Raw genomic sequence first — 13,761 nt, 5'->3', positions numbered from 1 at the left:
GGCACTGTGTGGTATGACTGATGTGCCTGGCACTGGGTGGAATGACTATCTTGTCTGGCACTGTGTGATATGACTGTCCTGGCTGGCACTGTGTGGCATGACTGTCCTGGCTGGCACTGTGTGGTATGACTGTCCTGGCTGGCACTGTGTGGTATGACTGTCCTAGATGGCACTGTGTGGTATGACTGTCCTGGTTGGCACTGTTTAGTTTGATTGTGTTGACTGGCACTGTATGGCATGACTATCTAGGCTGGCACTGTGTGGTATGACTATCATGGCTGGCATTGTGTGGTATGACTATCATGGCTCACACTGTGTGGCATGAATGTCCTAGCTAGCACTGTGTGGTATGACTGTCCTGGCTGGCACTTTGTGATTTGACTGTCCTGGCTGGCGCTTTGTGGTATGACTATCCCGGCTGGCACTGTGTAGTATGACTGTTCTGGCAGGCACTGTGTAGTATGTCTTTCTTGGCTGGCACTGTGTGGTATGAATTTCTTGTCTTTCACTGTGAGGCATGACTGTCCTGGCAGGCACTGTGTGGTATGACTGTGTTGGCTGGTACTGTGTGGCATGACTATCCAGGCTGACACTGTGTGGTATGACTGTCTTGGCTGGCACTGTAAGGTATGACTGTCATGGCTTGCATTGTGTGGTATGACTGTTTTGCCCGGCTCTGTGTGGTATGACTGTCCTGGATGGCACTGGGTGGTATGACTATCCTCGCTGGCACTGCGTGGCATGACTGTCCTGGCTGGCACTGTGTGTTATGACTGTCCTGGCTGGCACTGTTTAATGTGAATCTCATCGATGGCACTGTGTGGTATGACTGTCCTGCTGGCACTGTGTGGTATGACTGTGTTGACTGGTACTGTGAGGCATGACTATCCAGGCTGGCACTGTGTGGTATGACTGTTCTGGCTATTACTGTGTGGTATGACTGTCATGGCTGGCATTGTGTGGTATGGCTATCCTGGCTGGCAGTGTGTGGTAGGACTGTCCTGGCTGGCACTGTGTGGTATGACTGCCCTGGCTGGCACTGTGTGGTATGACTGTCCTGGCTGGCACTGTGTGGTATGACTGTCCTGGCTGGCACTCTGTGGTATGACTGTCCTTGCTGGCACTGTGTGGTATAACTGTTCTTTCTGGCACTGTGAGGCATGAATGTCCTGGCTGGCACTGTGTGGTATGACTGTCCTTGCTGGCACTGAATTGTATGACTGTCATGGCTGGCACTGTGTGGCATGGCTATTCTGGCTGGCACTATCTGGTATGACTGTCCTTGCTGGCACTGTGTGGTATGACTGTCATGGATGGCTCTGTGTGGCCTGACTGTCCTGGCTGCCACTGTGTGATATGACTGACTTACCTGACACTGTACGGTGTGACTGTGTTGGCTGCCGCTGTGTGGCTTGACTGTAATGGCTGGCACTGTGTGGTATGACTGTCCTGGCTCGCACTGCGTGGTATGACTGTGTTTGCTAGAGCTGTGTGGCATGACTGCCCTTCTTGGCACTCTGGTATGGCTGTTGTTGTTTGACATGACTATCCTGGTTGGCACTGTGTGGTATGACTGTATTGGCTGGCACTGTGTTGTATAACTGTACTGGCTGGCACTGTGTTGTATAACTGTACTGGCTGGCACTGTGTTGTATAACTGTACTGGCTGGCACTGTGTTTTATGACTCTCCTTTCTGGTACTGTGTGGTTTGACTGTCCTGGCTGGCACTGTGTGGTATGACTGTCCTGGCTGGCACTGCATGGTACGAATGACAGTGTTTGTTCTGGCAGGCACTGTGTGGACTGACGGGCAGTGTTTGCTCTGGCTGGCTCACTGAAGTATGACTGTCTTGGCTGGAACTGTTTCGTATGAATGTTTGTTCTGGCTGGCACTGTGTGGTATGACTGTGTGGGTTGGTACTTTGTGGCATGACTGTTCTGGCTAGAACTGTGTGGCATGACTGTCCAGGCTGTTACTCTGAATGACGACTGTCCTGGCTGGCACTGTGTGTCATGACTGTCCTGGCTGGTACTCTGAATGATGACTGTCCTGGCTGGCACTGCGTTTCATGACTGTTTGTCCTGGCTGGCACTGTGTGGTATGAGTGGCAGTGTTTGTTCTGGCTGCGACTGTGTGGTGTGACTGGCTGTGTTTGTTCTGGCTGCGACTGTGTAGTGTTACTGGCAGTGTTTGTTCTGGCTGGCACTGTGTTGTGTGACTGGCAATGTTTGTTCTGGCTGGCACTTGATGGTGTGACTGGCAGTGTTTGTTCTGGCTGGTACTGTGTAGTGTGACTGGCAGTGTTTGTTTTGGCTGGCACTTTATGGTCTGACTGGCAGTGTTTGTTCTGGCTGGCACTGTGTAGTGTGACTGGCAGTGTTTGTTCTGGCTGGCACTGTATAGTGTGACTGGCAGTGTTTGTTTTGGCTGGCACTTTATGGTCTGACTGGCAGTGTTTGTTCTGGCTGGCACTGTGTAGTGTGACTGGCAGTGTTTGTTCTGGCTGGCACTGTGTAGTGTGACTGGCAGTGTTTGTTTTGGCTGGCACTTTATGGTCTGACTGGCAGTGTTTGTTCTGGCTGGCACTGTGTAGTGTGACTGGCAGTGTTTGTTCTGGCTGGCACTGTATAGTGTGACTGGCAGTGTTTGTTTTGGCTGGTACTGTGAGGTGTGACTGGCTGTGTTTATTCTAGTTGACACTGCATGGCATGACTGGCAGTGTTTGTTTGGGCTGGCACTGTTTGGTGTGACTGGCAGTGTTTATTCTAGCTGGCACTGTGTGGTGTGACTTGCAGTGTTTATTCTAGCTGGCACTGCAAGGTATGACTTGCATTGTTTGTTTTAGCTGGCACTGTGTTGTGTGACTGGCAGTGTTTGTTCTTGCTGGCACTGTGTATTATGTCTGGATGTGTTTGTCCTGGCTGGCACTGTGTAGTATGACTGACAGTGTTCGTTCTGGCTGGCACTGTGTGGTATGACTGGCAGTTTTTGTTCTGCCTGGCACTGTGTGGTGTGACTGTCAGTGTTTGTTCTGGCTGGCACTGTGTTGTATGTCTGTGGGTATTTGTTCTGGCTGGCACTGTATAGTATAACTGACAGTGTTCGTTCTGGCTGGCACTGTGTGGTATGACTGTCAGTGTTTGTTTTAGCTGGCACTGTGTTGTGTGACTGGCAGTGTTTGTTCTTGCTGGCACTGTGTTGTATGTCTGTGGGAATTTGTTCTGGCTGGCACTGTGTGGTATGACTGGCAGTGTTTGTTCTGGCTGGCAATGTATGGTGTGACTGGCAGTGTTTGTTCTGGCTGGCACTGTGTGGTGTGACTGGCAGTGTTTGTTCTGGCTGGCACTGTGTGGTGTGACTGGCAGTGTTTGTTCTGGCTGGCACTTTATGGTGTGACTGGCAGTGTTTGTTCTGGCTGGCACTGAATAGTGTAACTGGGTGTTTGTTCTGGCTGGCACTGCTTGGTATGATTGGCAGTGTTTGTTGTGGCTAGCACTGAGTGGTGTGACTGGCAGTGTTTGTTCTGGCTGGCACTGTGTGGTGTGACTTGCAGTGTTTATTCTAGCTGGGACTGCAAGGTATGACTTGCATTGTTTGTTTTAGCTGGCACTGTGTTGTGTGACTGGCAGTGTTTGTTCTTGCTGGCACTTTGTAGTATGTCTGGATGTGTTTGTCCTGGCTGGCACTGTGTAGAATGACTGACAGTGTTCGTTCTGGCTGGCACTGTGTGGTATGACTGGCAGTATTTGTTCTGGCTGGCACTGTGTGGTGTGACTGGCAGTGTTTATTATAGCTAACACTGAAAGGTATGACTGGCAGTGTTTGTTTTAGCTGGCACTGTGTTGTAGGACTGGCAGTGTTTGTTCTTGCTGGCACTGTGTTGTATGTCTGGGAGTATTTGTTCTGGCTGGCACTGTATAGTATGACTGACAGTGTTCGTTCTGGCTGGCACTGTGTGGTATGACTGGCATTGTTTGTTCTGGCTGGTACTCTGTGTTGTGACTGGCATTGTTTGTTCTGGCTGGCTCTGTGTGGTGTGACTGGCAGTGTTTTTTCTGGCTGGCACTTTATGGTGTGACTGGCAGTGTTTGTTCTGGCTGGCACTGTGTACTGTGACTGGGAGTGTTTGTTCTGGCTGGCACTTCGTGGTATGACTTGCAGTGTTTGTTCTGGTTGGCACTGTCTTGTATGTCTGGCAGTGTTGGTTCTGGATGGCACTGTCTGGTGTGGCTGGCAGTATTTTTTCTGGCTGGCACTGAGTGTTGTGACTGGCGGTGTTTGTTTTGGCTGGCACTGTGTAGTATGTCTGGGGGTGTTTGTTTTGGCTGGCACTGTGTAGTATGACTGGCAGTGTTCGTTCTGGCTGGCACTGCGTGGTATGACTGGCAGTGTTTGTTCTGGCTGGCACTGTGTGGTGTGACTGGCAGTGATTGTTCTGGCTGGCACTGTGTGGTGTGACTGGCAGTGTTTATTCTAGCTGTCACTGCATGGTATGACTGGCAGTGTTTGTTTTGGCTGGCACTGTGTGGTGTGACTGGCAGTGTTTGTTCTGGCTGGCACTGTGTAGTATGCCTGGGGGTGTTTGTTCTTGCTGGCACTGTGTAGTATGAATGGCAATGTTCGTTCTGGCTGGCAATGCATGGTATGACTGGCAGTGTTTGTTCTGGCTGGCACTGAGTGGTGTGACTGGCAGTGTTTGTTCTGGCTGGCACTTTATGGTGTGACTGGCAATGTTTGTTCTGGCTGGCACTGCGTGGTATGACTGGTAGAGTTTGTTCTGGCTGGCACTGAGTGGTGTGACTGGCAGTGTTTGTTCTGGCTGGCACTTTATGGTGTGACTGGCAATGTTTGTTCTGGCTGGCACTGCGTGGTATGACTGGCAATGTTTGTTCTGGCTGGCGCTGTTTGGTGTGACTGGCAGTGTTTGTTCTGGCTGGCACTGTGTGGTGTGAGTGGCAGTGTTTAATCTAGCTGGCACTGCATGGTATGACTGGCAGTGTTTGTTTTTGCTGGCACTGTGTACTATGACTGGCAGTGTTCGTTTTGGCTGGCACTGCGTGGTATGACTGGCAGTGTTTGTTCTGTCTGGCACTGTGTAGTGTGACTGGCAGTGTTTGTTCTGGCTGGCTGTGTGTACTATGGCTGGCAGTGTTCGTTCTGGCTGGCACTGCGTGGTATGACTGGCAGGGTTTGTTCTGGCTGGCACTGTGTGGAGTGAATGGCAGTGTTTGTTCTGGCTGGCACTACTTTATGGTGTGACTGGCAGTGCATTTTTCCGGCTGGCGCTGTGTAGTTTGTCTGGCAGTGTTTGTTCTGGCTGGCACTGTGTGGTATGTATGGGGATGTATGTTCTGGCTGGCATTGTGTAGTATGACTGGCAGCGTACGTTCTGGCTGGCAATGCATGGTATGACTGGCAGTGTTTGTTCTGGCTGGCACTGTGTAGTATGACTGGGAGTGTTTGTTCTGGCTGGCACTGCGTGGTATGACTGGCAATGTTTGTTCTGACTGGCACTTTATGGTGTGATGGGCAGTGTTTGTTCTGGCTGGTACTGTGTAGTGTACCTCGCAGTGTTTGTTCTGGCTGGCACTGTGTTGTGTGACTGGCAGTGTTTGTTCTGGCTGGCACTGTGTAGTGTGACTGGGAGTGCTTGTTCTGGCTGGCACTTTATGGTCTGACTGGCAGTGTTTGTTCTGGCTGGTACTGTGTAGTGTACCTTTCAGTGTTTGTTCTGGCTGGCACTGTGTGGTGTGACTGGCAGTGTTTGTTCTGGCTGGCACTGTGTAGTGTGACTGGCAGTGTTTGTTCTTGCTGGCACTATGTAGTGTGACTGGCAGTGTTTGTTTTGGCTGGCACTGTGTGGTGTGACTGGCAGTGTTTATTCTAGTTGACACTGCATGGTATGTCTGGCAGTGTTTGTTTTGGTTTGCCACTGTGTGGTGTGACTGGCAGTGTTTCTTCTGGCTGGCAGTGTGTAGTATGTCTGGTGGTGTTTGTTTTGGCTGGCACTATGTAGTATGACTGGCAGTGTTCGTTCTGGCTGGCACTGCGTGGTATGATTTGCAGTGTTTGTTCTGGCTGGCACTGTGTGGTGTGACTGGCAGTGTTTGTTCTGGCTGGCACTTTATGGTGTGGCTGGCAGTGTTTGTTCTAGCTGGCATTGTGTAGTGTGACTGGGAGTGTTTGTTCTGGCTTGCACTGTGTGGTGTGACTGGCAGTGTTTGTTCTGGCTGGCACTGTGTGGTGTGACTGGCAGTGTTTATTCTAGCTGGCACTGCATGGTATGACTGGCAGTGTTTGTTTTGGCTGGCACTGTGTGGTGTGACTGGCAGTGTTTGTTCTGGCTGGCACTGTGTAGTGTGACTGGGAGTTTTTGTTCTGGCTGGCACTGTGTAGTGTGACTGGCAGTGTTTGTTCTGGCTGGCACTGTGTGGTGTGACTGGCAGTGTGTATTCTAGCTGGCACTGCATGGTATGACTGCAGTGTTTGTTTTTGCTGGCACTGTGTGGTTTGACTGGCAGTGTTTGTTCTGGCTGGCACTGTGTGGTGTGACTGGCAGTGTTTGTTCTGGCTGGCACTTTATGGTGTGGCTGGCAGTGTTTGTTCTAGCTGGCATTGTGTAGTGTGACTGGGAGTGTTTGTTCTGGCTTGCACTGTGTGGTGTGACTGGCAGTGTTTGTTCTGGCTGGCACTGTGTGGTGTGACTGGCAGTGTTTATTCTAGCTGGCACTGCATGGTATGACTGGCAGTGTTTGTTTTGGCTGGCACTGTGTGGTGTGACTGGCAGTGTTTGTTCTGGCTGGCACTGTGTAGTGTGACTGGGAGTTTTTGTTCTGGCTGGCACTGTGTAGTGTGACTGGCAGTGTTTGTTCTGGCTGGCACTGTGTGGTGTGACTGGCAGTGTGTATTCTAGCTGGCACTGCATGGTATGACTGCAGTGTTTGTTTTTGCTGGCACTGTGTGGTTTGACTGGCAGTGTTTTTTCTGGCTGGCACTGTGTAGCATGTCTGGGGGTGTTTGTTTTGGCTGGCACTGTGTAGTATGACTGGCAGTGTTCGTTCTGGCTGGCACTGCATGGTATGACTGGCAGTGTTTATTCTGGCTGGCACTCTGTAGAGTGACTGTCTGTGTTTGTTCTGGATGGCACTGTGTGTTGTGATGGGCAGTGTTTGTTCTGGCTGGCACTGTGTGGTATGACTGGCAGTGTTTGTTCTGGCTGTCACTGTGTAGTATGACTGGGAGTGTTTGTTCTGGCTGGCATTGCGTGGTATGACTTGCAATGTTTGCTCTGGTTGGCACTCTGTAGAGTGACTGGCTGTGTTTGTTCTGGCTGGCACTGTGTTGTGTGACTGGCAGTGTTTGTTCTGGCTGGCACTTTATGGTGTGACTGGCAGTGTTTGTTCTGCCTGGTACTGTGTAGTGTAACTCGCAGTGTTTGTTCCGGCTGGCACTGTGTGGTGTGACTGGCAGTGTTTGTTCTGGCTGGCACTCTGTAGAGTGACTGGCTGTGTTTGTTCTGGCTGGCACTGTGTGTTGTGATGGGCAGTGTTTGTTCTGGCTGGCACTGCGTGGTATGACTGGCAATGTTTTTTTTCTGGCTGGCACTGCGTGGTATGACTGGCAATGTTTGCTCTGGCTGGCACTGTGTGGTGTGACTGGCAGTGTTTGTTCTGGCTGGCACTGTGTGGTATGACTGGCAGTGTTTTTCTGGCTGGCACTGTGTTATATGCAACTTACCTCAGTGAGCAACAAAAGGTATGATATAAGAAAACCAGGAGCACCACTACCAGGAGCGACGATGCTATCAGTCGTTGAGATGATTGCCAGAATTACACACACAATCACGCTCACCCGCATCTGTAAATATACAGCATTAGCACGTATTAAAAATTCAAATGATTTGATTAAATATGCTATGCAAAAGCGACTGGACATAAATAGAAACTAACACAACATACAAATTTTGTGAAATGTCGTAATATCGACAAGTGTGAAGACAAAGACGTCAGGTTGCAGGAGAAGCTTCACTTGGACAAATTCTCGTTCAGAGTGAAGCTTTAGTGTTGAACCTCTACTTAGAACCAAACGCTTTCTTAATTAATGTATGTTATGGAATTCGATTCGATTCCCCTTATTAATAAAGGGGATATTAACAAGGTCTTGAGGATATCTCTCCAATAGGGAACCCGCAGTGGTGGATTTAAGTTGGATAAGTTTAGATTTAGAAAGGACATAGGAAAGTATTGGTTTGGAAATAGGGTAGTTGATGGGTGGAACAGTCTACCTAGTTGGGTTATTGAGGCTAGGACTTTGGGTAGTTTCAAATTTAGGTTGGATAAGTACATGAGTGGGAGGGGTTGGATTTGAGTGGGACTTGCACATCGGAGCTTGTTTCTTGGGTGGCATTGAAAATTGGGTTGGGCAAATGTTTTGTTAGTGGGATGAATTGTAAAGGACCTGCCTAGTATGGGCCAACAGGCCTACTGCAGTGTTCCTCCTTTCTTATGTTCTTATGTTCTTATGTTCTTGTCTGTACAAATGAGCCTCAGGGATGTTCAACCTCTTCTGCTTTGAGGTTGGTAAGTTAAAGGAGTTTGATAAGGAAAGTGATTTAAGAGAATTCCAGAGTTACAAGAGTGGGAATGATGGAACACCAGATGTCAAAAAAAAAGTAATGTCTCGCGATTGTACGCTGAAGATTGGAGCCAGGAGCTGTACACTGACCCGAGCCAGATGTGCACTTACCGGAGCCAGAAGCTGTGCACTGACCCGAGCCAGGCTATTCCACTTCCTGACTACTCTATGACTGAAGAAATACTTCCTAACATTCCTTTGACTCATCTGGGTCTTCAACTTCCAATTGTGACCCATTGTATCTGTGTCCTCCCTTTGGAACATCCTGTCTCTGTCCACCTTGTCTATTCCACGCAGTATTTTGTATGTCGCTATCATGTCTTCCCTAACTCTTCTGTCTTCCAGAGTCGTCAGGCCGATTTCATTTAACCTTTCTTCATAGGACATTCCTCTAAGCTCTGGAACTCACCTTGTAGCAAACCTTTGCACTCTCTCTAATTTCTTGACGTGCTTGATCAAGTGTGGGTTCCAAACAGCTGCTGCATACTCCAGTATGGGCCTGACATACACGGTGTACAGTGTCTTGAACGATTCCTTACTAAGGTATCGGAACGCTATTCTCAGGTTTGTCAGGCGCCCATATGCTGCAGCAGTTATCCGGTTGATGGGTGCTTGCGGAGACGTGCTCGGTTTAATACTCACCCCAAGCTTTTTCTCCTTGAGCGAGGTTTGCACTCTTTGGCCATCTTGCCTATACTCTGTCTGCGGTCTCCTATGCCCTTCCCCGATTTTCATAACTTTGCATTTGGTGGGATTAAATTCGAGAAGCCAGTTGCTGGACCAGGTGTCCAGTCCTGCCTGATCCTCATCTGATTTAATTCTCCTCATTAACTTTACATCATCTGCAAACAGGGACAGTTCTGAGTCAAACCCTTCCATCATGTCATTCACATATACCAAAAATAGCACTGGTCCTAAGACCGACCTCGGTGGGACCCCGCTCGTCACAGGTGCCCACTGTGATACCTTATCACGTACCATGACTCGTTGTTGTCTCCCTGTCAGGTATTCTCTGATCCATTGCAGTGCCCTTCCTGGTATACGTGCCTGATCCTCTAGCTTCTGCACTTGTGAGGAACTGTGCCAAAGGCCTTTTTGCAGTCCAAGAAGATGCAATGACCCCACCCCTCTCTCTCGTGTCTTACTTTTGTTACTTTATCATAAAACTCCAGAAGGTTTGTGACACAGGATCTGCCTTCCATAAATCCGTGCTGGTTGGCGTTTATACTCATGTTCCGTTCCAGGTGCTGCACCACTCTCCTCCTGATAATTTTCTCCATGACTTTTCATACTATACACATCAGTGACACAGGTCTATAGTTTAGTGCCTCTTTTCTGTCTCCTCTTTTAAAAATGGGAACTACATTTGCCGTCTTCCATACCTCAGGTAGTTGCCCAGTTTCAAGGGATGTGTTGAAGATTGTGGTTAGTGACACACAGCATATCCGTTCCCTCTCTATGGACCCACGGGGAGATGTTGTCCTGTCCCATTGCCTTTGAGGTATCAATGTCCCTTAGCAGCTCTTCACCTTCTTCTCTGTTGTATGTATGTCATCCAACACTTGTTGGTACATTCCTTGCTGGTGTCTCCCTCTGTTCTGTCCTCCCAGACGCCTTCCTGTCTCCACTATACATACTTCCTTAAATCTCATGTTGAGCTCCGCACATACCTCTTGATTGTTTCTTATGAATTCCTCACCTTCTTTCCTCAGCATGATCACCTGGTCTTTGACTGTTGTCTTCCTCCTAGTGTGACTATACAACAGTTTAGGGTCAGACTTGACTTTCGATGCTATGTCTTTTCGTACTGTTGCTGGGCCTCCTTCCTTACCTGTGCATACTCGTTTCTGGCTCTTCGGCTAATCTTTTTATTTTCCTGGGTCCTTTGCCTCCTGTACCTTTTTCATTCTCTGGTGCACTTAGTTTTTGCCTCCCTATACCATCGGGTAAACCAAAGACTCGTTTTGGTTTTCCCATTATTTCTATTGGCCTTGGGAACAAACCTTTCCTCTGCCTCCTTGCATTTTGTTGTTACATATTCCATCATTTCGTTTACTGACTTTCCTACCAGCTCTCTGTCCCACTGAAACTCCTGCAGGAAGTTCCTGATACATGTGGAGTCCCCCCTTTTATAGTTTGGCTTTTCCCTTTCAATTCCTGTTACCCTCTCCACTTGTAACTCTACTATATTTTCAAAACTCAGAACCACGTGATCGCTAGCTCCAAGAGGCCTCTCGTAAGTGATGTTCTCAATATCTGAACTGGTCAGGGTGAACACAAGGTCCAGTCTTGCTGGTTCATCCTCCCCTCTCTCTCTGGTAGTGTTCCTGACATGTTGATGCACGAGGTTTTCCAGTACCACATCCATCATCTTGGCTCTCCATGTTTTGGGACCTCCATGTGGCTCCAGGTTTTCCCAATCGATCTCCCAGTGGTTGAAATCGCCCCTAACCAATAACTTTGCTCTGCTCGAGTGAGCTGTTCTTGTCACCTCAGCCATTGTGCCCACCATCACTCTGTTGTTTTCTTTGTACTCCTCTCTTGGCCTTCTGCAGTTCTGTGGTGGGTTATACATCACTCCAATGCCTAGTTTATGTTTCTCAGACCGAATTGTACCTACTGTGTAGTCCCTTTCTTCAATCTCGTTCATGCTTTCCATTTCCTCATATCCCCATCGTTTTTTTTATGAGCAGTGCAACACCTCCTTCCCCTCTACCCCTTCTATCTTTCCTCAGGATCTGATATCCCGGTGGGAAGATTGCGTCTATTATTGCCTCAATGAATTTTGTTTCTGTGACTGCTATGGTGTCTGGGGATTTCTCACTGATTCTTTCGTGCCACTCCTCATATTTATTCGTTAGTCCATCCGCATTCGTGTACTAAACCTTTAGCTTCTTTTCTATCACTTTGGTCCTGGAAGAATATTGGGGTTGGGGGAGTGGGAGCCCTGGTGGGGGCCTATGGGGGTTGTGGTGTGGGTGGGGTTTGTGATGAGGGGGATGGGGTCAGAATGCCCATAGGGAGCAACTCTAGGGGTGAAGTTTGTGATGTGGGGGTTGGTGGCAGAGGGAATAGTGTGTGGGTTTTAAGAACATAAGACCATAAGAAAGAAGGAACACTGCAACAGGCCTACTGACCCATGCGGAGCAGGTCCATGTGTTCCCCCTCGGATTAGCCCAATACCCCCCCCCCCCCGATAAGCCCAATGACCCCCTCCCCGGATTAGCCCAATGACCCACTCAGTCTGGTCACCTCCACTCAAGGAAGAAGAACGGCACCAGACCCAGCAGCACAAGCTAGTCAGGTCCAACTCACAACCACCCACACCCCCTCATGTATTTATTTAACCTATTTTTAAAACTACACAACGTTTTAGCCTGAATAACTGTACTCGGGAGTTTGTTCCACTCATCCACAACTCTATTACCAAACCAGTGCTTTCCTATATCCTTCCTGAATCTGAATTTTTCCAACTTGAAACCATTGCTGCGAGTCCTGTCTTGGCTGGAAATTTTCAGCACGCTATTTACGTCCCGTTTATTTATTCCTGTTTTCCATTTATACGCCTCTATCATATCTCCCCTAATTCTACGCCTTTCGAGAGAGTGCAGATTCAGGGCCCTCAGTCTATCCTCACAGGGAAGATTTCTCATACATGGGATCATTTTTGTCATCCTCCTCTGTACGTTTTCCAGAGCATTTATATCCATTCTGTAATACGGTGACCAGAACTGAGCAGCATAGTCTATATGAGGCCTAACCAACGAGTTGAAGAACAACCTGAGGACTTCTATTATTTATACTTCTAGATATGAAGCCAAGAATTCTGTTAGCTTTATTGCGAACACTAATGCACTGTTGTCTTGGTTTTAGATTACTGCTAACTAGAACTCCTAAATCCTTTTCGCAAGCAGTAGTATTAAGATCTACATTATATAGTTTATATGTGGCATGGATATTTACCTGTCCAACATTTAGAACTTTGCATTTGTCAATATTAAACTGCATCTGCCACTTCTCCGACCATTGCATCAGTCTATTCAAATCATCCTGGAGTGCTCTAGTGTCCTCATTAGAATGAATTGGACGGCCTATTTTGGTGTCATCAGCAAATTTGCTTATGTGGCTATTTATTCCTTCATCTATGTCGTTTATGTAAATTGTGAACAACAACTGGCGTAACACTGACCCCTGAGGAACACCGCTTGTGACGTGCCCCCATTGTAATTTCTCCCCATTTATGCAAACTCTTTGCTGCCTATTTGTCAGCCATGCCTCTACCCATGAAAAAAATTCTCCTTCTATTCCGTGTGCCTTAAGTTTCCTCAATAACCTCTGGTGTGGAACTCTATCGAAGTCCATATACACAATATCATATTCATTACCATGATCTACCTCCTCAAACACCTTAGTGAAAAAAGTTAGTAAATTCGTAAGACAGGAACGACCCTTTGTAAAACCGTGTTGAGATTCATTGATCAATCTGTGCCTATCAAGATGGCTACGATTGCTTCGGCAATTATTTATTCAAGAAATTTTCCCACTATGGAGGTAAGGCTTATTGGTCTATAGTTCGAAGCCAAGGACCTGTCACCTACCTTATAAATAGTTATTACATTTGCCATTTTCCACTTATCAGGCACTATGCCAGTTTGTACTGATATGTTAAAAAGATTAGCCAAAGGTATGCTAAGTTCCTCTTTACATTCCTTTAACACCCTTGCAAACAGTTCATCAGGACCTGGGGATTTGTTAGGTTTTAGTTTCTCTATTTGTCTGAGGACCATGTCACTAGTTACCGCAATCGTTCATAGTTTATTATCCTCCTGTTCTACATAATCTATTATTTCAGGAATATCGCTAGTATTTTCCTGGGTGAAAACTGGGAGGAAGTAGGTATTGAGAATTTCACACATATCTTTATCACTGTCGGTGATCTGACCAGAGTTATTCTTGAGTGGGCCAGTCTTGTCCCTAATCTTGCTTCTGTATACCTGAAAGAACCCTTTTGGGTTAGTCTTTGAATCCCTTGCGACCTTAGCCTCATAATCCCTTTTTGCTTTTCTTATTCCTTTCTTTATTTCTCTCTTTAATTGAATATATTAATTTCTTAACTGCCCATCCCC

General features: G+C 47.7%; 1 protein-coding gene across 1 annotated transcript in view; it reads right to left on the bottom strand.

The window, feature by feature from the left end:
• Positions 1-13,761, bottom strand: part of LOC138853919 (uncharacterized) — a 101,982-nt gene that overhangs the window by 27,901 nt on the left and 60,320 nt on the right. The window contains exon 2 of the mRNA XM_070093636.1: positions 7,739-7,858. Coding sequence (XP_069949737.1) covers positions 7,739-7,858 — 120 coding nt within the window. The remainder of the gene's footprint in view (positions 1-7,738; positions 7,859-13,761) is intronic.

The sequence above is a fragment of the Cherax quadricarinatus genome, chromosome 3, assembly GCF_038502225.1.
Source record: "Cherax quadricarinatus isolate ZL_2023a chromosome 3, ASM3850222v1, whole genome shotgun sequence".
Classification (NCBI taxonomy): Eukaryota; Metazoa; Arthropoda; class Malacostraca; order Decapoda; family Parastacidae; genus Cherax; species Cherax quadricarinatus.
The sequence above is the reverse complement of the archived record's forward strand: the minus strand, read 5'-3'. Positions and strand labels throughout refer to the sequence as shown.